Source organism: Molossus molossus, unplaced genomic scaffold (assembly GCF_014108415.1).
Source record: "Molossus molossus isolate mMolMol1 unplaced genomic scaffold, mMolMol1.p scaffold_m16_p_16, whole genome shotgun sequence".
NCBI lineage: Eukaryota > Metazoa > Chordata > Mammalia > Chiroptera > Molossidae > Molossus > Molossus molossus.
This window is the reverse complement of record NW_023425351.1, coordinates 45,018,685-45,045,246: the sequence shown is the minus strand read 5'-3', so window position 1 is coordinate 45,045,246 and position 26,562 is coordinate 45,018,685. Positions and strand designations below refer to the sequence as shown.

Sequence of the window (26,562 nt, the reverse complement as noted above, 5' to 3'; positions counted from 1 at the left end):
ATCTCAACACACGTCACAAAAAGTATCAGACACTGTTATTTACTCTTACTTTATGAATATTTATTTGTTCTTCTTAAAAATGTACAAAAAATAAAATAACTGTATTTATAGTTTATAGATTCCCGCTCTCCCATTTACAAAACTATTAAGTTACATTTGCCTTTGTTTAAACACGAGCGCAAACTGTCCGTCAGTCTCCCTTACTTGTCTGTAAGAAAGGGCTGTTCATAGGATTTGGCACCAACCCTCTGTTTTTGTTGCATTTCATGATTTTAAATAAGAAGGAAAATAGATGTTTGACTCATTTCATGCTCCCTAAGTGTGCGGCATGGGACGCGCCTTCATCTTCTAGGATCCAATTCCAAGAGGACATCTGACTGCGTTTTCCTGTGGGCCCCAATTTCCAAACACCGGAAAGGCTAAGCAATGTGGGTACGTACTTTAAAAAACATGTGTCACACGTCCCTAATTTTACATGGATATTTTAAAAAGCTTATTTATTTGAGTATGATTAACTTAAGGGACAACAACAGAAGAGGAGGCGAATTTTCCTATTTTTCTGGAGTGTTGTTGCTCAGGACATCTTCCTTGCCAGAGCTCTGCCGAGTTCCGTAGTGAGGAACACGTCACAGCTAAGCCATGGCACTCTGAGAATGCAGAGGGGTCGTGGTCACCAGGAGGGACAGGTCAGGGGGGTGGCACCGCGCCACCCTTCGGTGGCACTGCCCTCTGTTCTGGCAGTGGTCACCACAGTGATTGCTCAGGGACCTGGGACAAAGGCATTTCTGATTCATTCTCTGCCTACGGCAGGAGCAGCAAACATTTCTCACAGGAACTAGAGAGAAGGGAGATAACCTGTGTCAGATTGCCAACGTTTAACAATCTTGTCCTGTGCCCCAGTCCAGTCACGTTGCCATTCTGTCTGCCAATCCTGTTTGAAACCACCCCTAAGGCAAGGAGCATGGGAAGTGCATAGTACGTCAGGTATTTCCAACACAGTGTGTCCCTCTTAGAACAGAGCCCCGTGGGGACCCAGCAGGGCCCCCAGCTGCTAGTCCAGGGCGTGGCAGTCACTGAGTGGAGGAGGGGACAGACGGTAGAGCTGAATCTAGGATGCAAACCTTTGGCACCACAGTGGGGGTGTAAGTTGTCCAGAAGACACACAGAAAGGTGCCCCTTACCACCACCCAGAGGTCTTCCTAAGCATGGCACCTGCCCTCCATTCCATTCAAATCTGCAGCTCACAGAGAAACAGCTGGGCTGGAGGGACCCCAGGGGCAGGTGGTGGGAGGCAGGGGGCCCTCAGGGAGAGAGCCCCCACGTAAGACGCAAAAGTGCTTTACAAACAGATCTGGGCCCTTACAGCAAACCTTCCTGCTCTAGGTCCTTGGGTGGGGGATGTATCTGGATGCCACAAAATTGGTGCTTCCACCCACGAGGGTGAATGCAAACGCCCGGACCACCTACCTGTTCCCTCAAAGAGAACAGCGACCCGGGACAGTTCTCGGTTTTGTGATTGTCTAGGGAAGTGTGTTTTCTCATCTTCATCTCTCAGGACCTGTAGCAGGAGGCGGAGTTCTCCTCTGGAGGCTGGATTCAGAAGAGCCAGGGCTCTTGGGACACTGTCCCTTCCTCCATCCCTCCCTTCCTCCCTCCCTCCCTCTCCCTCCCTCCCATCCTCCATCCCTCCCTCCAGGCCCAGCAGCCAGGAGCAGAGGCTACTGGTCCTTCCCTCTCTCGCACCGAGGGCCAGGAGGCCGCCCTGGCTTGTCCGTTCAGACGCGAGCTGTTGGCACCACTGTCAGCACTACAGTCGGGCTTTTAAGGGGCCACTTGAGATGAAGGACATGCTTGTAAACTGTGGGGCACCACACAGTGGCCAGGACCGTCATGATAGCCAGGGAGCTCTGCAGCGGGCCCCAGCGACAGGGTTCTGGGGGCAACCCCCTCCAGTCTCTCCAGAGAGCTCGGGCTGTGCCAACACCAAAGCTGGCAGAGCGGGGGCCTCAGACAGCCGGGCCTTTCCCACACGGCAGCTCGGAGGGAGACTCAAGCAAAGCACATAACCCCGAGACAAGGCGGCGGGCTCCAGAGGCCGTGCGTGGAGAGAGAACGGGCTCTCTGCGCGGACAAGACCGCGTTCCTGCCCGTGCCCGGAGCATCTGTCTCGACACCCACCTTAGTCTCTTCTACCCTGAAGGCCACTCCCCTAGCCCAGCATGTCTCCTGCTCAGCAAAGAGGCAGACACCTCTTACAGAAAGCAGTCTCCAGGTATGTGCCTCCCCTAGGCCACGGCAGTAAACATGCCCACATACCACAGGTAAAATATATTATTGCGATATTATAAACACTATGTACATGGTAGCCAGGCGTGCCTTCCAGGGCGCTTACTAGTTACATGGTGGCTGAATGTCTTCCTGTACAAGGCCTGATGGCCACTTGCTGGGGACCTCTGGAGGTATCTAGCAAGATGACCTTCCCCAGATCAATCTCAGGGGTTGACCAGTAAGAGGACATCCACTTCTTACCCCACCTCTGACTGCTGTGCCCAGAGGCAGCTCGTTTTGTCCAGCCATCGGGCGAAGTGGGGAGGTGAGAGACGGGACGAGACCTTCTCAGGCTCTTCACGAGGGAGGATTGGCGGCGTTGCCCTTGAGGGCTCTGGATGGCGTCATCTGGAGCCAGCAGTGACCTGCAGAGACTTGGCGAGCCTGGCCCTGGGCTCCGGAAAAAGGTGGACAATAAATAAGGGTCTGACAGACGCAAGGCCCCTTCCCGAGGGGCGTGGGCCTCCGCTCCACAGCAGGAGCCGGTGGATGGGCTCAGGCCCGCCGCTCCCCAGCACAGTCGTGTAACAGCAGGTGTGAGACGGGTGAGGCGGGTCTGCGGGTTCTGGGGCCGGGCCTCCTCCTCACCCAGGGAGGGACGCACTGGGGGCAAGCCGAGACCAGGCTCAGATTTCCATGAGTGTGATCTTAAAGCCTTCCACCATGCTCTCCATGTTGAGGATGAAGGTGTCCTCGTTCGAGTAGTGCTCAATGATGTTGTCATCCATGTTCACCAAGATGCTGAGGGGGGTGGGGGAGAAACAAAGGTGCCATGAGCGATGTGCCGGGGCAAGGGCGGACTCTGGGCTGGGGGCTCCCTTTGCCATTCTTTTGCAAGGGAAGACAGGAGGGTGGAAGAGAGGGGAGACAAAGCAGGGAGAGAAGACCCTCGTTACGTTGTCTTTCCTTAGAAACCAGTTTCGGGAAAGCAAAGCCTTAATTTCTCAGAACGAACCTCATGAGTCCTTATTAAACTTCAGAGAGCATTCAATTCAACGGTCTTGCTGTATCGATGGGTAAACGGAGGCCCAGAGACGTTAATGGAGCCTGAACTCACAGACGTAGCTATTGACATGTTCACAGAGCCAGGACCTAAACAGTTAGGGACCCTACATTCTTTAAACCATGTGGCCTCTTGAAAATGCATTTTAGAAAGTATTCTGCGCCTGGGGGGAAGAGGAGAATAAGCCAGAACTGTGGCTGCCCTGCGCTGAGCGTGGCGCATGTTCCGGGGGCCCAGAGACCTAGTGCTTCACCCTCCCGGCAGCCTCGCACGCAGACGAGAAAGCAGCTCGGTGAGGCTCAGTCACTTCCCCAGGTTCATTCAGCTAATTCGCGCCTGAGTTGGGTTTTGACACGAGCTCTGCCTCACTCTGACGCTCATCCTTTACCACATGTGACCTACTCCTTCGTGATTTATCCCCAGTGGATTTGGTTTTAAGAAAATCAACAACTTTCAGGGTCTGTCCATGACTGGGTAGCCCTGGAGCCGATCCCAGCCATCGGAGTCAAACAGATCCTACTGCGAATGAAAAACTGACCATCGTTTCACAGCGCTGTGTCGTCAGGCAAGTTGTTTGGACTTTCAGAGCTTCAGTTTATTCTTCTGCAAGAATAAGAGTAACAACCCTGCTCCGAAGGCTTGTTGTTAGGATTAGAGGGTTTGGCCCAGGGCCTGCGCGGTGCTCAATGAAAGGAAGAGTTAGCGTGTTCAGCCTGGACGGCAGCACCGGCGTCTCTACTCGGCAGCAAGATGTTGAGACCGTCATCTCGCCATCGGGAGTAAACGCAGACGGTGGCGCTGACCTCGGAAACGACTGAAATGCGCTTTAGTGAGCTTTCCAGCAAGGCCTTGAGTAGAAAAGGTTTCTTGCTTGACTCCTCATCGGCCAAGAGACCTCATGACTGAGAAAGCCTGAGCTACCCACACAATCCATTTCCTTTTTGAAAGAGGCCCAGGGAAGCGTTTAAAGAGCCACCTTCTGCCCTTTGTAGGAAAATAGCCCCAGAAGCCGACTTAATAAAGCGCCCCTGGCACTAGACCAGCTCTCGCCTGTACCCTCAGAGGAGGCCGGGCCCTGGAGGTGGCCGACAGCAGGCGAGGGGCTGAGCACTTGAGCTCTGGGGCCACAGACCTGGGTTCAAATCTACGTTCCGCCTACTGAACATGAGACCTTGGCAAGGTGCCTGACCTGCACGGGGCTCAAGTTCCTCAGGAGGAAATTAGGAATAAGACTCTACCTCATAATAGAGCAGCGCCTAGAAAACACGTAGCAGGGGACCCGGAACCTACTGAACACCCACTAAATGAGGCTGTTGCTCTTAACACTGAGAACAAGCAGGTCCAGTGATCATTTAGACCCTGTTACTAATTCCTTCGGAAGAATGAATCCTTTTGTTTCTACTGGGCAGCCCTGAATCCAACCCCAAGTGCAGCATGGGATTCCCTATAAACTCCACTCTGCAGAAGGGTGACTTTGCCACTCACCCACTTCCAGACCCTCTGTTCCACCCACTAATCCTGTCACCAGAACAGGGCACCTCAGCTGACAGCATGACAATGTGCAGCTCTCCCTCCCTCTCTCACTAAAGGCCCTTGGAATGCACTGCACTTGGAAGCTGCTCGCTTGGAAGGATGACACACAATTTTATAAAAGGTGGACAATGGGCCTGGCCAGTGTGGCTCAGTGGATGGAGCACTGTCCCATGGACTGAGAGGTCCTGGTTCGATTCCCGGACAGGACACGTGCCCGGGATGTGGGCTCAGTCCCCAGTGGGGAGCGTGCAGGAGGCAGCTGATGAATGTTTCTGTCTCACATCAATGTTTCTATCACTCTTTCCTTTCCTCTCTCTCTAAAAAATCCATAAAAACACATATATATTTTTAAATTGTGGACAACGGAACTAACAAAAGAGAGGCACCATCTTTTTTTTTTTTTTTTTTTCTGTAAGGCACCATGTTGACTTATCTGATTTGAAAGTTAATTTAAGTTCAGGTTCTTTCTTACCCTTTTTTGCTTTTCTTGTAAAGCTTTGCTATCTTCTCCACCGGCAGCCCGTATTTCTCAGATATCTGTAACACCAAAAACAAAAAGGCAGATGAGCTCAGAAGGGGGTCTAAGCAGGAGCAGGAGAGAAAGTTCCACTGCACTCTCTTGGAGATTTTCCTGGACGCCAGGGTCCTTCACTCATGAGTCAGACTCTCAAAATGCCCCATTTGCAAGGCTCTCCCTTTGGACAAAACTTAAATCATTCGGCTACATGGGAACTAAATCTAGGAGGAAAGTGTCACTTCAGATCAATCAGAAAAAGATGGACCGTTATCATGATGTGGATTTAATAGGTAGCCGTATAGAAAAAAATTAGCAAGTTAAGCTGCATCCCTTCTCCACTCCTACATCGAAATAAAGCAAATCACAGATTTACAAGAAGCCCATGAGTCAATTATTTGTATAGATACCATCGTCAAGTAAGGAAGATCCTTCCAAGAACAATAAGAAACCTGAAGGAAAAAGATCAAAGGTTGATGAAACAACACAGAATTAAGAGTACCAGTATAGCAAAAACCACCATGACAAGCTGAGGCCGAATAATCCAGTGGGAAACATTTTTGCAGCACAAATGAAAGACGTGGAACTAATTTCCCTAAGTTAGAAAGAATCCCTGAAAATCAAAACAAAAACGCAAAACACCTGACAATCCAAGAGAAGAAGAAAAAACCATGAAGAAGTAATTCACAGCAACAGGACAATACGCATGTGAAAAAATGCTCCACCTCACACATAATTAAAAATTCAAATGAAAGCAAAAAGATACTACTTTCAATCCATCAGACTAACAAAAACTAAAAATTAATAATACAGTGTCAGCCAGAGTCTGAGAAACAGCCACCCCCATGTTTTATAGATGGGATTGAGCAATAAGCTCAATCGTTTTGCAGGGAAATTTGGCATAAGTTGTTGAAATTAAAAATGCACATATCGTTTGACCCACATACTCCACATCTAGTCATCTGGTCTACAGAAGTACACTCAGATGTCCACAGAGCTCCTCAAAGACTCACTGTTCACAACACAGAAACTGTGTACAACAAACACCCAGTAAGAACATCGTGATATTTCACAGCTGAAACCCATGCAGTCACTAGGACATTAAAAAAATGTGAGAAGCCTACATGGGAAAAAATGTCCTTAACATTCGAAGGAGGGAAACAACAGGTTGCAGAATAGTCTCTACATATTGTGTGATCCCATTTGTGTGTGTGTGGTTTTTTTAAAAAGATGTTAAGTGTATAGAAAATATTTCAAGGACACATCAGTTCATTAAGTGGCAACCCTAGAGAAATGGACAGAAATAGATTCTCTTTCCTTTTTATTTTGTGCTATTCTGTACAACTTACTTTACTTTCAGAATGATTATGATTTACTTTTATAAATGTAAAGTAGTAACAGTTTAGAGCTGCATCTGCGCTGTCTCCCTCCCAAGCCCTATCTGCCTGCCTCTTCGAAGCCGAGGGCTGGTGGGGCTGACAGAGTGCTGGGGCCAGCTGGGGCTGGGAAAAGATGCTGAAGAGCCCCAGGGACAAGGCAGGGTAGCTTTGGATCCTGGGAAGGGCTTGTGCTACAGAGAATCCTAGACTCCTCCCCATTTATGCTCTCACTCACAGGAAGAACTCCCCATCCCATGATAGGCCCAGCAGGAGCAGAACAGGTGGGCCCTTGGCTGAGAGAGCGAAAGACAGATCGAGAAACAAGCACCTGCCTGCCCTCATCACTGCTCCATCACTGGTGGGATGGCCCACGGCCACACTTGAGTCGAAAGGAGCCCAGTATATGAAATAGCACATCCAAGGCAGGCCTGTGGACAGAACCTGTATTGGAGGCCCCCGTTTCAGCAGAACATAAAAGAGCACGTATGAAGATCATGAAAGAACACTTGTGAAGACTGCCGAACAGCACACATGTGCAAAATTCTGATCTAAAAATGTGATTATTAAACTAAAAAAAATTTAAAGTTCAGTAGATGAACTGAAAGATAGGTGGTCAGTACAGCAAACCAATAATGTTTGGAAGGATCAATCAGAAAAACAATTCCAAAGTGCGAACCAAAGACACATAGAGGGAAATCACGAAGGAAAAAAAAAAAAAGGAGAGAGATTTTAAAGAATAGAGGGAGGCCATACAAGATGTGAATCTCTGAAGTTCCAGACAGAGAGAAAGGAACAGATGGAGAAGAGGAAATCCCTGAGCAAATGACAGAAGAAAGATCCATGTCTTTGGATAGGAGGGGCGGGGTGTCCTGAATCCCAGGAGAAATCAGTAAGAAAAGACAGACATGTGGCCATTCTGAAAAGTGCCTGATCTCCAAGGGTAATGAAAACATTGTGGAATCTCCCAGATAGAAAGAAAAAGTAAAAAAAAAAAACAGAAGAAGAAGGAAGAGGAGGAGGAAGAGAAGAGGAAAAGGAAGAGGAGGAGGAGAAGAGGAAGAGGAGGAAGAAGAGAAGAGGAAGAGGAAGAGGGGGAGGAAGAGAAGAGGAAGAGGAGGAGGAGCAGCAGCAGCAGCAGCAGTGGAAACCTGGCTTCAGTCTTCTCATCCACAACACTAGAAACCAAAGGATAATGGAATAACACCTACGGACTACTGAAAAGAAGGAACTTCACCCCGAGAATCCTATACACCAACAAGCTATCCCTCATCCCTCAGAGTGAAAGAATGACATCCAAGAAATACAAGAGTTCAGAGAGCATTTCACCAAAACATCCCATTTGAGGAAAATACAAAAGAATCCTATCTAAACAGAAAATGCATCAGAAAGAGACTTCAGCTAGGCCAAGGGGAAAGAAAACAAGCAACCAGTGTTGTGCCATAGAGAGATAGATTGTAGATAGATAGATAGATAGATAGATAGATAGATAGATAGATAGATAGATTGTAGATAGATAGATAGATTGTAGATAGATAAATTGTAGATAGATAGATAGTAGATAGATAGATAGATAGATAGATAGATAGATAGATAGATGATAGATACTCTATATGTCTGTATAACTATACATATAACTCTATGTCTCTATCATCTATAGACAGTTACATGGACTGGGCATGTGAAATTAGTGCTAAAAAAGGATTATTGAAGTAAAAAAATAATAATAGGCAAAAATCTAATTGTTTCCTGCAAAGTGTTAAAGTAGTTCAGCAACACTGGGAAGCCGGGAGTTTGTGGGGACACTGTGGGATAAACATCTCAATGAACTCGTCCTAGAGGGGGGAGTCACTCGGAGGGGAGGCACACGAAAGCTCTAGAGTGTTGCTTGTCTTCCTGGGTGGGGAGGGAGAGCTAGAGATGTTCATGGGAAAGGCATTTGAGATTGTATTTTCAAATCACAGAGAAATAAGGAAGAGAAAGGGGTTGAAACAATCTAGGAAAAGTAAAGAATAGCTTTCAAGAAAAGGTTAAAAACCAACTAACTCCAACTGCAAAACCAAAGACAAAGTGAGAGGAAACCACAGAGTGAAATAAATGATAAACGAAAAGGAAGACGGAAGAAATGAAATCAAGTCTTTCAGTCATTATACCAAATGAGAACAAACTGCATATTTTCACTGAAAGCGAGATTGGGCAAAAACGAAGAGAAAAAAATGAAAGAAGGATGAGGAGCAAGACAGGAAACCCGCTGTAGGCTGTTTCGAAGAAAAACACTGACCACACTGGATGAGCAAGAGGAGGGCTGAGGGATGACCACACCAAACAAGTGCCAATGAAAAGGCAGGAGCCATGAGATTAATACTGGGTCAGGGAGAAGTTAAGATGAGGTGAGAATGGACAGTACGGAGTAACGATAAAAAGCACAATGTATGCAAAACACAGAGCAACCAGACTTCACGCATCCCGCAGCACAGCACTTCAGCAGAAATTGTTCCAGGTGCAGGGAAAACCTGGAAACACAATTACAGTGGGAGACTTGAATATAACGCTTTAAGAACTGGACAAACCTAATAGACAAATAAGTAAAAATAGTTGAATAATATAATCGGTATACTAGATTTTACACACACACACACACACACACACACACACACACACACACCCCTAAAGAGAATCTATCATTGGGCCACAGAGACAAGCCAAATGACATCCCAATTCAACACAATTAGAAATGCACAATTTGAAGTTGCCAGAAATGCTCCGTTGTTTGGAAGGACTCCTCCAGAACCCTGGCTGTGCAGCCGCTCGGCATCCCTTTCTCAGAAACTCAAATTCCTTTAGCCACTGTTTGGGAGGATCCTACGCTTTATATCTGTCTAAATAAATTCGAACACTAGCAAGTTTCTTTGAGCATCTTAATGCTGTTTCCAAATCTGGTGAGATCCTCTGAATAATGTAGCTCCAAAAGCTCAACACCGCCTCCCTCTGGAAGAATTTCGACCCCCATCTCTCTGCCTCCAAGCCCAGCAGCTGCACTGTCTGTCAGGTCTCGTGGTGATGTCTACACCTGCACATGTAAAGCTAAAGAGAAACGCTGATGTGAACTGGTTCTGTAGCCAGGGGCCCGAGTGGCCTTGCTGAAGGGACAAAGGAAGGATGACCAGGTGTGACTTTTCTCAGGAATGAGCTCACCACCTTCCCCAGCCCCTGCGGTTCTCGAACTGCTCGGTTAGCACACGAGCTGCACAGAGGAAATGCTTGGGGGGCAACTTGCATCCGCATCATTTCTGCAGCATTTCCTCAGCCTGGCTGGTCAAAGCCGGGGCTCCTTAACCTGGGCCGAAGATGCCCAAAGAGTACGTACATGAACTCGCATGGGGAAAACATTCGTCTTTATCGTCACTAACCTCAAACTGGACTGTAGCATTCCCTGCAATGATGAACACAGTAACATTAGCAGTATCTGTCTTTTGTTACCAGTGGAAATCACACATATTTTCATGTTATTGTAGAATCCTGCAGATGTTTCAAAATATGGACTACCCTAGTTTTTTATACGTGCAATTATAGCACGTATTAGTTGCACCCAAAGATCATGATATTTAACACACAAGAGCACATATATTCCTAGATCACAAACAGGCTTTCTTGTTATTTTGATGACTACGTATCAATAGGATTGGTTTCTTTTGCAATCCTATGTGTTTGATTTAATACATTTTTAAAGATTATTCGGAAAAGGGCCCATAGACCTCACCAGACTGCCAAAGGTGTCCATGGCACGAACAGGTGAGAACCCCTGCGAAGCCTTCTTTGCTGTACACAAGTGCTCTCTGCCTGGAGCCCTGGGCACTGTGTCATTTGCGCCTAATCCTCACTGTGAATTGCTTAGCCTGTAAGAGTTGGGTTTTTGAACTCTGGATAATGTCATTTGGAACTTCTTTCTGAAAGAAAATAGGAGCCTTTTTCTACTCAACATCAGCAGGCGCACGCCGGACAGTTCCCCTTTGTGGAGGGAAGTGACTGGATTCCTGGAGCTCCTCTTTGCAGGGGCCTGACTCCCAGTTTCCCAAAGCATGAACCTCGGCTCACAAATCCATGGACAGCAGTCAGACTAGGAAATTCGCATAGAACCCGCACAATCCCAGCTCCGACGCGGGCCTGCGGGAGTCGCCGCAGCAGCCGGCATCGCCGAGTGCTCACTACGTGCCCGGCAGACAGGCACCCAGAGCTCTGCAGCCAGCGACCTGCTCGGGCCTCACGCCATTACGATGGAAGAGGTACTTCTATGAGCCCTGTTTCTCAGGTGAGGAAACTCAGGCTTACTGTCATGAAGGAACTTGCCCAGGGTCCCTCAGCTAGTAAGGGGCAGTGATGGGATTTGGAAGATAACCCAGCCACCTGGTTTCCGTTTCTGTCCTATTAGAGAAGACGGGCAGAGGTGGAGACTGTTTGGAGGGGGCTCATGGACCATCCAGCATCAGGAAGCAACCAGCAGCGTTGACACATGAACCAAAGCTGCCAAGGAGGGCAAACAATCTCTAGGAGGGCAAAGTCCTGTCCTCCGTGCCCTCATCAAAGGCAAAGGCAGCTTGATAACATGCCACACTGACACGGTGCTCTCTGCCTCTGTGCAAGGCAAGGAAATGTGTTTGCCAGGTTTAGAACCCTGGAAAGCAGAGACTGTGCAGGATATCACGAGGAGGAGGCTGGCCATCTGCTGGGGGCTACAGGAGTCCTGCCCAGGAGCTGGCTGATGTCACCACACAACCCTCCCTTCTGTGCATGGAAGGCACTGCTACACCAGTTCTCTCAGGACGAGGGCGACTTGGAGTGCTTGGGTGTCTGGGTTTTCTGCGCTTTTCAAGTTGTCTGAACTGAGCGTGCATGTTCATAATTTTTTAAAGCCCAGTATTAATATTTTCAAAGACTTCCTTGACACCCAGGAGGATTCTGGGTCTTGGGCATATCTCATCAAGGTGTGAGTGGTTGTCTGATGATCTGTAATTTTTAGATATGTACTTTGTGGAGAATTCTGTTTGCCCAGAAACCTCGGGTACATGACAGAAAGAATGTGGAAATTGCCCTTGGTTTTCACCAGTGGAGGACTCAGTCTGCCTCGTGTAGAGGCATCGAACAGAACTGCCTGCTCTGGAAGCCAATGACTTTTATCCTGATGAGAAGCCGTTCAGTGTGGGCTCTAGGAGGTGCATTTAAAAAGAAGAGACTCTTGCTTGCAAACGGTTCCTAGGTGGCTGCATTTGACCTGTCAAGAGGGTCGGGAAGCACAGGCCTTTACCTCCATGCAGGAATGACTCAGCTGGGTAGAGGAGGGTGCTCCTGGGTCCATGAGCAACCTTTCTCCTTGTGCTATCAGCTAGCTTCACCAGGAGAAGAATCCAGAAGAGTCCCCTTTCTCTGGCCTCTTTGGCTTGGAGGAATCTCCATCTGCCTCCCATCCCATGGCCTTGTCTATATATACACATATGAATATATATTCATTTACAGAGTATTTCTGTGTACTACTTTAAGTACCTAATATACACACTCATTTAATCCTCACAACAACCCTATTTCTCATCTTATTATCCTCATAAAAATATCCCACATTATTATTCTCATTTCAGATATGACCCTAGTTCAAAAACTGGGGTATAGAGAGGTTGAGTAACCTGCCCAAGGTCACACCACTCCTTGGTGTCAGAGTCAGGACCTGTATCCGGACTGTGTTAAACCACTACACGTACTACACTTCTTAACTGATGGCTTATTTTTGCCTAAGCTTCTTTCCTTTCGTTGTAAGCTGACCTGGAATGCTATTCTCCTTGTAATAACTCTTCATACATTGGGCATCTCCCGGGCTGGACTTACGCTGGCTCCACCATTCTGTGGAGCTCTCAGGCCATGGGAAACCCCTTCTCTGGGCCTCAGTCTCCAGATCTGTACAAAGGTGATGATACTGACCAGGCCAAGTTCACAGGAATATTGAGATAATCAAATGAAGCAGCACATGTAAAACCGTGTCACCCACAGCACTCAGCAGGTGGCACCTAGATGCTCAGTTCAGTTCATTCATGCTCAAGGGCCAGGGGATACACAGAAAACAAGAGACAAAGCCCCTGTGCTCACAAACTTTACATTTTTTGGGGAAAATGAGAAACAATAAGTGTTTATCAAATGTTAACTGTCAAGTGTGATAAATGCTGAGAAGTAACACAGAGCAGAGCAAGGACATAATAGAGATATTATCTATGTAGGTGTTATGGGAAGGCCCAACTAAGACATGGACATGTGTGCAGAGGACTGAAGGAAGCGAGAGAGTGAGCTTGTAGACATGGAGGAAGAGCCCTCCTGAAAGGAGGAACCACCAATGCAAAGGCCCTGAGGTATGAGTAGCCTTTGTGGGATCAAGGACCAGCAAGGAGCCTACAGTACCCAAAGAGTCTTTATTTGTAGGATTATAAGGTAAGCTCACTCATAAATGCACCCTCCACCAAAAAAGGAAAAAATTTGAAAACTCATGTCACCTCCATTGCCACCATCATCATTACCAGATCCTTGTCTGTAACTGAGTTTAAAACTGAATTAGAGTGAAGAAGCCGAAGTGAATCATTGCAGTTACATGGATGTCTTGATCGACAATCCAACCATGCAGGTGAAAAGAGAAACATTCTAGTTTATCCAAATGCCACCAAGTACTGGAATATTCAGTAACATCTGGCTGACAGGGAACTTTTTTCTTTTTCTGTCCAGGTGTCTACATCTGCATGGACAATGATTTCCTGGCATGTGAAATTTCGAAGGTCTGCGAGGTCCAGACTGGTAAATAACAATTATCTAGTCTGTCCTACAGAAAAGTGACCCAGTTTGACATAAATAAACAATGATTCCATTCTTCTTTGTTGTAGTAGTCAGGTAGGGTATAAATAAAACCGTTCTCCACAGTAAGTATGCTCCACATTTTGCAAGGAAGGAAACTAAAGACTGAGATTAACCTGCTCAAGACTACAGAGTCATGATTTGTGCCCAAGTCAGTCAAGTTCCCTAATCTTTTTTTCTTCTACATGCTGCTCATGTGTACAGGTGGGACCTGTGACCTTGGTCTTACAGGAGACTTCTCTAATTAAGACCAACTCAGTAATATTATCTCAAAGGAGAATGTAATGTCTGGTGAGTACAAAAACAACCCAATTTCTAGATAAGACAATGACTCCGTCCTGTTTATTGACCTGACTCCCAGATGTAAGGAAATCTGTGTAGGCTGTAGGAACACTGTCATCATCTACACACTGCTCAAAGAATCTGAATTGGACTCAGACCTCAGTTCCCATCAATGCCATTCTATTCTGTCTCCATGACAAATCAGCATTTCACCACCAATTGCCAATACCTTTTTTTTCCAAGGGAAAAAAATACAAATTTTTTTTTTTTGGCTTTTTATCTTTCAGTACAGATTTTCTTCTCCATCTAAATAATCCCACACTGAGGACAGGGAATTTGGACTTTAACAGGAGAAATAAAAGATGGTTCTCCGTTGAAAAGCAATCCAAATCGTCTTGCTGTGGAAGCAACTGCGTCATCCTCACCATCCGTGGCCATCACCTCAGCCAATATCCGCTGAGTGCGTGTTAACTCATTGATGCTCTCGATGACTCCATTTTACAGATGAGAAAGTCAAGGCACAACCAACCTTTCAAACTGCATTTCAAGGAAGGGAATAAAACAATGTGAATACTGATATGAAGCAGGTGTTCCTTTATCAAAAACAATGACAAGACACACACACGCACACACACACGACTTTCACATTGGAGTTGTGAGGTCTGCTGTCCCTGGAAGACTATGAGTACCCTCCTCTGCAGAGAAAATATTTGGTCCTCCCACACCAGTGGTGAAAGATGAAGGACATAGCCCAGACCCAAGCCAATTCCAAAGCCCATAGGAGTGGGGCTGTGCCTACAGGGCCACTCCCCTGCTTAAAACTATTGTTGCAGTAACTTTGACCACAAAAGAATATAATTGGGCTGTGTGTGTGTGTGTGTGTGTGTGCGCAGGGGGGTATTCCCATTGAGTGAATATGCACATAGGGCCTTAGGGTAGAATCACACCCTAATATGAATTCTCAGCCAGGGTACACCAAGCTTTAGTGTGCATCAGGGTCAGCCAGGGGGCTTGTTACCGATGCTGAGACCTGGGCCTGCCCCCAGAGAGCATGACTGTGATGGTCGGGCGTGGGGCTTCCGGATGGCACTACTGAAAAGTACCCTAGGAGGCTGCAGTGGAATCTCCCACTTCCAGAAGCAATACCCCAGGCCCACTACCCCAGGCCCGCATACATGCTAGGGCCACAGTGAGTAGGGATTGTGTTGTTATGGGGAGTCCTTTTCAACCAGTGACAGGGTTCAAAGTGATCGCTCAGGTCAAGTATAATATCTCTTGATTTCCTTAAAAGTTAGCCATTAAAAAAAAAATGTAGCTTTTAGTTGTTAAAAAATAGAAAACCCCACACGTGACATTACTTTAAAATTAAGAGCGATAGCAAAGCATGGAGGTGAGTTACATTGCCTTCTTTTTTTTTTTTTTTAGTCCTCACCCGAGGACATTTTTTGATATTTTGTTCAGATAGAGTGGGAGGAAGAGAGAGAGAGAGAAACATCGACGCGAAGGGACACATCGAGTGGTTGCCACCCTCACGACCCAACCAGGGCTGGGGACAAACTGCAACCGAGGTACATGCCCTTAGCGGGAACCAAACCCGGGTCTCTCCGGGCCGCAGGTCAACGCTCTAACCGCTGAGCCAAACTGGCCAGGGCTACATTGCCTTCTTGTTTTGAGGCTTTGTTTAGTGTGGGGCCTTGGACTCTGGAGCACAAAGACCATGTCTTGGGGGCAGTGTCATCTCTGGGCCCGGCGGGGTCTCTCCAGAGCCTCACGCCCAGTCACCTGTACCATTTCCACCGCTCCACGCCCCCCCTGCGGTGCCAGCTGAGTGGAAAATTACATGGTGGAATCCTGAGCGAAAATAACTTTCTATCTTTTGGACAAGATCTGCTGATCATTTGAGAAATCCAAAATCCGAGGACACGTTCACTCTGTGACTTTTCTGCTGTGACTCCTCCTCAAAACAATGGTTCAGCGACCGAAGCTGACCTTGATCGGGCACTTGGGAGTCAGGCGGGGCTTTCCATGTGTGGTGCCTCGTCCATCCTGTCAGCCCTGGGAGGCAGGCGCTGCTCTCGGTCCCATTTCCAGGAGGAAGAGGGGAGAAGCTTGCCCAGCCAGCAGGAAGCAGTCAGGAAGCGAGGGCAGTTTCTGAGCCCTAACTCCAGCGCCGACCCACTAGGCCACCCTGCTTCTACGTGTATGTCGTGTGTGTCAGGATGCTAAAATGTCACACGCTAGTGAGGTGCTGGTCCTCAGAGAACCCATACCCCAGAGACAGTGCTTTCTTACTCCACCTGGGCCCCCCAACTAAACTTAGGGTGCAACTACAGTGAGCAGGATCCAATTTTCTTCAAAAGTCTGCCTTCTCACTACACAGGGTGTTCAAGTGTTCACTTAAAGAGACGCTGTTGTCCTTCACGGCCACCCCCAAACTGCACGGCCTGCTGGCGGCCTGCCTTCGGAGTTCACGCCCAGACCCATCACCCGAGGGTCCTGGAGGAGCCCCTCTGGCCCCGCTTCCCCATCTGCACAACTTCGAAAGCAAGGAGGCAGCTTGCACGGGTGCTTGAATCACACTTTTCTTCTTCAGGTTTAATAAAGGAGAGAGGGGGTCAGAATGGCTCTAAGATATTGGACCAGAACCAGCCTGGAATCTGAACTGTCCATGGCTTACAAGGTCAACCAATACTACACATTTCTCCCCACCACGCCCCAGCTAAGCAGAGCGAGGAAGGCATAACGACCCCTAAGAGGGGTCCAAAGGCCCACTCTGCTGTGCTGGGGAGCATAGCAGAGGTTACCTGTGGAGATTTGGATGGTAGTAAAGGCGGCATCTAACCTCACAGTGGTTCAGCGAGACCACAGCTACAGAACACTGTAGAACTGGCCAGATGTCGAGGAGGGGAAAGGAAGACATCAAGGAAAAGGGTAATGAATCACAGCTTAATGAATCAGCTCAGATCAGTGGTTCTCATACCCGACTGATCTGAGTATGAGGAGCTTGTTAAAGACATAGGTTCTTGACCGGCCACCACCATTCCACCAGCGATTTAGTAGAATCAGGTCAGGAGTTAAAGTCTGGGGATATGCATTTAAGACAACTGCTTCATTAATTTTCATATTTACCACCATCCTAGTTAAGTCACTTTCAGTAATATGATCTTAAAGGCCGGGATTTGTCCAAAAATCCCCAGACAGGTCTGAATATTTTATAGGCTTCTCTAGCTCATAAATTTACCTGTGGCAATTTTAGGGTCATTTTTAAAAATCCTGGTTCAGCCCTGGCCAGTTGGGCTCAACGGTTGGAGCACTGGCCCACCGACCAAAGAGTAGCCGGTTTGATTCTGGTCAAGGGCACGCACCTCGGTTACAGTTCAGTCCCCGGACCTGGTTGGGGTCGTGCAGGAGGCAACCAGTCAATGTGTCTCTCTCACACTGATGATGTTTCTCTCTCTCTCTCTCACCCCCACCCTATCTGAAGATAAGAGGAAAAATACCCTCAGGTGAGGATTTAAATATAATAATAATAAAATAAAAATCTTGATTCATTGGAAGAGATATAGGTCATTTTTTGTTGTGTTCATTTCTATTTTGTTTTTCCTTCAGACACAGCAGGTTCTGTAACAATGAACTCCATTCCATTGGAATCCTGTAGAAAAGTTTATCAAGCCTTGTATCGGAGTTTCTTAGAGGGTGGTCCTCACTCGGAAATGCCTAGTAACTTGTCAACAATGCCGACCACGGGGGGCAGCGAGAACTCCACCCTGGTGGTTCTCCTCTGGTTTTAAAATAAATACTTCTATAAACAGTGAATTTTTTTTTAAATCTTCACTAGAGGATATTTCTCCATTTAACATCAGATAGAGTGGGAGGGAGGGAGGGAGGAAGAGAGAGAGCGAAGAAGAGAGAGAGAGAGAGCAAGAGAGAGAAACGTAATCAATGTGAGAGAGACACATGGATTGATTGCCTCCGGCATGACCCCAACCAGGGCCGGGGACCGAGTCACAACCAAGGTACATGCCCTTAACTGGAACCAGACCCGTGACTCGTCGGTCCCAGGGCCAGTGCTCTAACTGCTGAGCCAAACCAGCCAGGCAATGGTGAACTTTTTTCACACATCACACTATGTGCCATTTTTACCACTTTAAAGCGCACAATGCAGCGGCATTTAGCACATTCGCAGTGTTCCGCAGGCAGCAGGACTTTCCAGAACGTGTCATCACCCCAAAAGGAGACCCATTAAGCAGAGACTTCTTATTACTCCTTCACCCAGCTCCTGGCGACCACTAATCTGCTTCCTATTTCTATGGATTTGCCTCTTCTTGATCATTGCTATAAATTGAATCATATAATACGTGACCTTTTTGGTCAGGCTGCAATTCCACTCCTAGGTATACACCCAAAGGAACTGAAAACAAGGGTTCAGACAAAGACTTGTACGTGGGTGTTCATAGCAGTACTATTCACAATAGCCAGAGGTGGGAAAATCCAAATGTCTATCAACTGATGAATGGAAAACCACAACATGGTCTATTCACAAAATAGACTGTTATTCAACCATAAAAAGAAATGAAGCACTAATTATACTACAACATGGATGAACCTCCAAAACATGCTGAAATGTGGCTGAAATAAACAAGCCACAAAAGACCACGAATTGTGATTCTACAGATAGGCACTCTCCTATACATTTTAACATTTCGGCCCATAATCCAAAATGCTGTTTCCAATGTAGCTGTTTTTCTCACGAACAAATGATTTGGGACTGTCCCTTGGCCATCCTGTTGTCTCCATCAGTATGAAATAACCTGAAACTTCTACAACACAGTTGTATGGGGGGGGGTGGCGCGCGGTGGTGAGAAGGAGTTAGAAGTCATTCAAAGTAGAGTCAGATTAAAGTCATATTCAGATAAATATATGGATAAAATACAAAATAACATTTCCTGAGCCCAGGTAGACTAAATTGGGGATGAGAAGGGGTGAAAGAACTTAGAACCTTACTTCAGAATTCTGTAATATGGTTTTCTCTTAACCAAAAGCGGTCATGTTTTCGTTTTGGATTACACTATCACAGCTAGCAAGACGCTTCCTAATTGTTTTTGTTCTGTGCCTATTTGGAAGTTAAACATATCAAATTTGGTTTAATGCAAAGAGACACATGGAAACTCCCAGTTAAAAATAAAAAGAGAGAGAAACTCACAGTTTAACCTTCCTCTGGGGCATCTTACTCTGATTGGCCTCAGACGGACCGGACTTGGCAGTTTTTCAAAGTTTCCTTCTCCTTAAGATGCTAATAAGCCCTGACAGTATGGAAATCAGTGTCTCCATAAATCTCCACCTTTTCTTCTCCGCAAAGCTCCTTCCGGACCATCTCAAAGGCCGCAGTGTAATAAGCAAGCGGATCCCAGCTCAAGAGCACAAGAGCGGGTTTCCTGAAAGGGGTTCACGGCTTACCGCTTCCATCAGGCCCTTCACCGTGGGGGATTTCAGCATCAAGGCATCGAACACGTCATCAGTCTCCTTCCTCACGTACAGAAGCACTGAAAAAGAAGGAGGGGGCGCGTGACTGAGGAGCCCACAGCCCCCACAGGAAGCTGCTTCCTGTCACACAGGTGTGGGACACTGATATTATCTACTAATAAGCCTCGGACCCCGAGCCAGGTGACATCCTACGAGAGTGATGAGGCCCATCCACAGCCACCTGCGACCAGGGCCTGCTGAGGAGTGAGCGATGACGTAAACGGACAGGTGGGCACCAACACCCAGCAGGCTGTTTCACACACTGTGCACGTTTGAATTTCTCACGGTGGCACACAATCTCTTCCGGACATCTCTTTCCACGACCTCTGTCTTCTATTGATTGGTTTGATCACTCAACAGATACTACCGAATTGCCGTCTGGGCTCCTAGGTCCCAAGCCGAGTGCTAGGAGCTGAGGTTGCAGCAGTGAGGGAAGACACAGCCCGCCCTCAGCTCCGCAGTCCACTTGGCGGGCACTTCTCCAATAAGCAGACAACGGGACAGTCACAGAGCCATGATGGAAAAAGACAGGAGGCCAGGCTTATAGGGGCCTGAGCTTTTCAGGGGGGTGAGGTTATCTTGAAGGAGAGGTCTGATTTCTGAAGAGTGTATAGGGAGGCAAGGGAGGTGGGGAGGGCAGGGCGAGGAGGAGGACAGGGAGAGCAAACCCCGGCAGACGGAGCAGCTCGGGCCAAGGCCCAGGAGGGAGGTGTGCGTTACACATGCAAGTTCCTAAGAGTACAGCGGGTCTGGCTCTAACCCCAGTCCGGCCTGCTGTGGGCCCTGGTCATTTAACCTCTCCAAGCTTTGGGTTTCTCTGTAAAAGAGGGATAATAATCATTTCTACCATGAGGGTTAAATGAAATACCCTCCACGTGCGACGCTTAGCACCGAGCGGGGCACACGGCACGCACCCACCTCGGTGAATGCTCTTATGAAGCAGTTTTCTGTCCGTTTCTCTGTACCAAACCTTCTGAATCTGACAATGTGCAGAAAGTGAGATGACAGGGACTCCAGGTATGGTTAGAGGCGAAGACACTCTGCTGTTATGTCCCCTTTCTGACAGCGACGGCACTGGGGCTCAGCGCCCAGAAACTGGGAACTGCCATTCAGATGCAACCCTGCAGCCCCCGTGAGCTGACTCGTTTCTCTCTCACTCCCAGTGACATGGCTTCTGGTGCCTGCTCGAGGGAGAAGGAAGAGGGCCAAGACCGAAGCCCCGTGCACCTGGCCACTGCAGCGCACACAGGCAAGCAGCCCTGCCGAGCTGGAGCCCTGGACCCCGACAACAGCCAGACACCACTTCAGGGACAGTCACCGCCAACCGGGAGGAATGAAGTTGGAGCCGGAAATCAGCTCCAGCCCAAACTCCCGCATCTCCCCCTCCCCCACCTCCAAGGACGTCATTGCAGCTGCTGCTCACAAAGGCAAAGCCTGCCGGGGTGCAGAGGGGTTCTGCCCGGCTTTCTTTCTGCAGCCAGCAGATGCTCAGCCTGTGTAGGATGAAAACAGAGCACCCGCAGTGCTGCCGTTTCTTCCCTTTACCTGGTATGAAAACAAAATGCCAATGAAATAAATAGACTGAATGTGTCTCCAGAGATTTCCAAATTTTGTCGTAGAGTCTTCATTTCCGCTAAAGTGATCTAGTGACCCAGTGGCACTGCAAGGGGACCCAGCCTCAGCAGTACAACGAGGAACCGTTAGACGACAGGGCCTCAACTACCACTAGATGAGAAAAATTGAAGTAAAAATGACTAAGAAAACAGAGAAGCAATAAAACCTCTCGCCAGTGGTTATGACAGACAGACATTCTGTAACTCCTGCCCCCAGCAGGGAAATCTACTTTCAACGGTCTCATTCTAAGTTAGAACCCCAAACCACGTTCTATTAACACGAGTACTGCTTCCCCTGGATTTACAGATCTTTTAAAATTATTGTCTTTGAAATACTAGGGCTTCAGAAAAGATGAAAGGTGGCATGGTGGCACGCTGACAGACTTTGGGATTGTCCCCACCAAGGGCAGTGCCACCATTCTCCTGCTGGGCTCACAGCACCCCACAGGTGCCCGGGGAGTCCACGGCAGAGCACCCTAAGAATCACTGCTGCCGACAGCAGTCACAGCCACCAGCCAGGCCAGACTCGGTGCAAAGGCAGGTGGCCACAGGGGCAGCCCCCAGTGATTCTAAACCGAACCCCCCTGAGAAGTGGATAGAAAGGCAAACCAACAAATAATGACATTGGTGATAATTCTGCTCACTTCCTCTCCTGGAGAACGTCTAACAAATCAACAAAGGGACTGGCACTTGCCGATTCCTTGTGCTGGCCGAAGACCAGCTCAGACTGGGAGCTCCAGGTGCGGGGCTCAGTAACACCACAGTTCTTTTCCAAAGGAAAGCAACTCCTGGGAGAACACTTTCTCTGTCGCTGGTAGGCTGCAGCGCCCTCATGTGTCCCTATGATTTAGATGTTTCAAAGGCCAGATACTTGCTTTCCATCATAGGCCAATACAACTCCTAGTGGCAATTTTTGTCCTGACTTTTCGCGATCTCAAAATAATATGAAAAGCACAACCTTTGGACAAGCCAGCAGGCACTAAAAATGAACGCAAGACACAGTTAATTTTGCCTGTGTAATTCTTTTCCATATAGCTCTGTCCTCATTCTAAAGTATGAGATACAAAAGGCAGGCAGAAACAGAGCTCAAAATGCACTCGAATATTTGATGGTGAGCCTGTGATGTCAGAAAATCTTTTAAACCTTTAAGGTTGCTAATGTAACTAACACTCTCCAGACATGTATGATCTTTCCATTTTGAAACACTAATTACTTATTCACAATTATACTATAGCTTAAGTAGATCCAGGCCAAATCAAAATACGGGTAGTTAAAATAGTGAACACAAGTGCTTACTATGTATCAGGTACCTGAGTTAAGTGTTTTATATACATTCACTCATCAGTCCCCACAGTGACTCTATAAAGTAGGCATTCTAGTCATCCCCATTTTGCAAATGAGGACTCTTAAAAAGTAGGCGACCTTTCCAAGGTCATCTCGCTCTACAGGGCTGAGGGAGGCTACAGAGAGCATGCTCTTGATCATTATGTAAATCCCATTTCAGCAAATAGGAAAAAACAACAACTTTTTTTTCTCAGTAACAAAAAAACTCAAGCCTATGTAGAAAGTGAATATATTTAACATGGTAATCTGACTCCTTAAAAGTTGAAGGTCTCTGCCCAGCCACTGTGGCTCAGTGGATTGAGCCTTGTTCCATGGACTGAGAGGTCCCAGTTCGATTCCCAGTCAGGGTACATGACTGGGTTTTGGGCTCAATCCTCAGAAGGGGGCGTGCAAGAGACAGCTGATCGATGTATCTATCTCACATCGATGTTTCTATTTCTCTCTTAAAAAAAAAAATCCATAAAAATATATTTAAATAAATAAAAGTTGAAGGTCTCTGGAAGCTTCCGGTGTTAGCTACAGCAAAATGTGCTGGAACTGCTACCCCAACAATGTCCTCTTATTCTGAGGAAGGACAGCGAGTCGTGAACAGCCCCAAATGCTGAGCAAGACACTGTGATGCTTGTACTTTGTCTCTTATTTTCTTGGTGAAATAGAATAAGACCCTTGACTGAGAGAAAATGAGTAAATTGTGATGTCACAGAAAATAGGTTCATTTATCTGTGTGAGATTAACCGTGTGCATCTATTGAACAGTTCTTGTTGCTGGTGCTTATGTTATTGTCACATACACAGCAAGAGTTTCTTTTTAACTTTATACCTTACTGCACGATGAGTCAGTATATTCATTACAGTTCTTATAGGCAAAGGAAAGAACCATGCCCACGAAGAATAAACATTTGCTTAAAGTGTTTTTAAAACATAGACTTTTAAGCAAAGGAGGAGACTGTGAACTTCCCATGTCAATAAAAATCCCCAGGCCGCACCCCTGTGGTGCGGACTGAGCCATGTGCTCTTCTTGGTCAACCTCACCCCCATCCCCGCCTCCCCCCAACCTCCCTCCCCACCCATCATCACGGGAGGATGGGTTTTTCAACCACGCCAGTGGAAGGCCCCGATGGGAAAGATACCTCGCTTCATTCCTTCTTCTTTGATTTGCTTGGAAGGTGTTGGACCAAACTCCTCCTCCATGGGCCTGAACATCCGTTTAACAAGGACACTGCTGCTGGAAAAGATGAGCAGAACGCATTAGGTAGAGCAGACAGGGCGCTAAAACAAAGGCCCATGCATGCATCTGTCCCTATCCTTTCCCTTTGTTTATACCACCCCTAGTTCTCCACAACCAGATCCACTCCCCAACCTCCTTCTTCCCCCTTGCGGGTGCCAAGCCATCCCTATCTGAGGCAGAGGACACCCACCACGTACCAAAGGCAGACTTCCCGTTGCTGAGTATGAATCTGCCAAGGTGAGACTCTGGGTTTTACTCCCGCTGTCTCGCACCTAACCCCTCCTCCTGCTCAGATCAGGGGTGGGGAGCAGCAGGAGCGAGCCCTGGTGTCTGTGTGGTCTCCAGGTTACAGGAGCCCGCTCTGAATGAGCTAGGGGCTGGGGTCCAACCCCAAGGGCACGGAGGGGACCTGTGGAAGTGGTGCAAGCCTGCTTCACTGGTTCTCAGTTATGAGGTTGAAGCAGATGAGGCTGCAGTGGTGGAAGTGCCCTGGAGACCCAGACCTCGGCTGCCGGCTCTTCCTCCCCCGGGGGAGAGGGTTTCAGTCCCCCTCCTGAGAACTCATGGTGTGGTGGCCCTCATGCCCGCAACTGGGCCAGTTCTGATAGCTCTACATTTCCTACCAAAGCTCCTATTCTTTCTGGGCACTCTGAGGAAGCGGGAGACTGCTCAAGAGAAATGGAAATTGGCAAAAACAGACTGTCTTTGAAGAGAAGTCACTGACGCTGAGTGTTATGGACCCAGTGAGCCGGCCAGGGCAAGCACCACGCGTATCCCTGTTTCAGGGACCATCAAACTAAGGCTCAGGGTGTTAAGTGTCTTATGCGGGGTGATGCAGCTAATAGGTGTTCAGAGAACTCAGCTTTGAGGTAAAACCTCGTGGTCAAGGTCCTTAAGAGATCTGAGATGATGAGTGATGGTATAAGAAATGATCTCAAGAGTCAGCATTCTCTTATTTGATTCCCTAGTAAGTCAAACAATGGAAATAACTAGAAGGAAATCTCAAACCCAAGTCCCAGGTAAAGGTGGTAATAAGTTTTCAGGAAACTGTTCCCTCCGTCTTCCTCTCTCTACCATATCACAAAAGTCATACTATTCTCTCATGTCTTGGAACTGGATGACCACACCGCAGGACAGAAGATTAAAACTCCATTCACACAGCTGTCAGTGACCAGTAGGGTAATCATGGGTAAATAGCCTGAAATATCACCAGACTGTGAAATATCACTCTCTCATGCTGTGTGAGGGTTTCTGAGCCAGTGACTTTATTTTTCTTGCCAAGCAAGATTTATTTGTATTTTTCCAGTTCCATTAACGTTTGATAGCACTCCGTTCTGAGCCATGACAAACTTTGCTATTAAAATAACATCTCGGATAAACCACCTTTCTCTTGGGAGATCGAAAGTGCTTTTTCACACTTTCAAATCTACAGACCCAGTAGGGAGTCAATAAGTTTGAATGGTCTGAATTCAACTGTTACATTTATTTTTGAAACAAGGCAAGAAACGAGGGGCAGATATGACTGTCCCATTTGACAGAGGACAAGAGTACACATTTCAGGTCTCCAGATGCCTGTCCAATTGCACTGGATTGTATCACAAAAGGACTAGCGAACAAGGCAACGGTCCTTTCTCTGACATCGATCTCCATCCGACCCGCACATGTATGAGATGAGTGACTCTAGGTCCAGCAACACATGAAGCCATGACCTTGAGGGGTCAACCTCAGGGGAAGCAAATGCTTGAAGTATAGACAAAGGACTGCTAAATTTCAACAGGAAAAAAATGGGAAGATGTTCAGGTCTGAAGCCTGGGTCTCTGGCCATATTTGGGAAAGGCAATGGTTACACCCTACCTCCTGGGCTGAATTGCACTAGGCATTGGTCCTAGTGAGGAGGTGCTGAAACATAGTTTATCCCTCACAACTCTGTTTATGGCCAATGTAGGCTGATTACCATGTGTGCCCTAAATAAATTCATCTCAATTAATTTATTTCCAACAAAAATTACTCTTTGGGGGAAAAACCCATCATCCCAAAATGACTGTAATCAACGCAGGATCCAAGATGGCACAGGGTAGGTAGAAGTCACACTGACCTCCTCCCAGGTCCAAACTGGAATTACAACTAAATTATAAAACAATCAACCTGAATAGTCAACTCTAAATTAGCTGGAAAGAAGTCTTGTAAACAAGGAGTCACAAAAGAAGCCTCATCGAGACAGGTGGGAAGGGTGAGATGTGAAAAGGGCTGGACCCACACCCACAAACTGCCTCTGCAAACAGAGGGGTTACCTCAGCTGCAAAGATCCCACCTGAGGGGAGTGAGGTCTCAACCCAGCACCAGGCTCCCCAGGCCAACGCACCAGAGCTGGAAAGCGGAGCCCTTGTAACATGGCTGTGAAAATCAGCGGAAATTCTGTTTGTCAGGAAGAGGCAGAAGTCTGTTCGAAACCCAAGTGCCCTGTTAAAGGGCCAGCATACAAAATCCCATTCGGGGCCACTCTGGCAGAGAGAGGGCAGGGGGGGCACACTGCAGTTCTGTGAAGACAGACTGGGTTGGGTGGCTCTGAGGAGAGAGCTGAGGGGATAGTCACCAGGGTCCCTGTGCTCAGTCCCTCTCCCACACCACCCACAGATGCCATTTTTGCTAGGTGAAGTACTCTCCCCCATGTGGCATCAGCCTGGAGCAATGAACTAGTCCTCCCCACCTCCTGTTGCTGTCCTGCCCTCCTGAGCTCATACCCTACAGAGGAGTCAGCTACCTGGGCCCATGGTGTAGACTTTCTTAGAGAGCTCTTGAGGGCAAACTCGGGGTATCGGAGACTGAGTTGGGTGGCTCTGTGATGGTGGCCACCCCCACCCCCATACCTGACCAATGCTAGACTCCCACAGGAGACCTACTAGCACCACCCACCCAGCTCCTGGGGGCCCACCCTGC

General features: G+C 47.7%; 1 protein-coding gene across 1 annotated transcript in view; it reads right to left on the bottom strand.

Moving 5' to 3' along the window:
- Positions 1 to 2,453: 2,453 nt before the first annotated feature.
- GRHL2 (grainyhead like transcription factor 2) overlaps positions 2,454 to 26,562 on the bottom strand; it is a 168,538-nt gene continuing 144,429 nt past the window's right edge. The window contains exons 13-16 of the mRNA XM_036264003.1: positions 23,528 to 23,622; positions 19,376 to 19,461; positions 5,337 to 5,401; positions 2,454 to 3,069 (exon numbers count right to left, since the gene is read on the bottom strand). Coding sequence (XP_036119896.1) covers positions 2,955 to 3,069; positions 5,337 to 5,401; positions 19,376 to 19,461; positions 23,528 to 23,622 — 361 coding nt within the window. The 3' untranslated portion in view covers positions 2,454 to 2,954. The remainder of the gene's footprint in view (positions 3,070 to 5,336; positions 5,402 to 19,375; positions 19,462 to 23,527; positions 23,623 to 26,562) is intronic.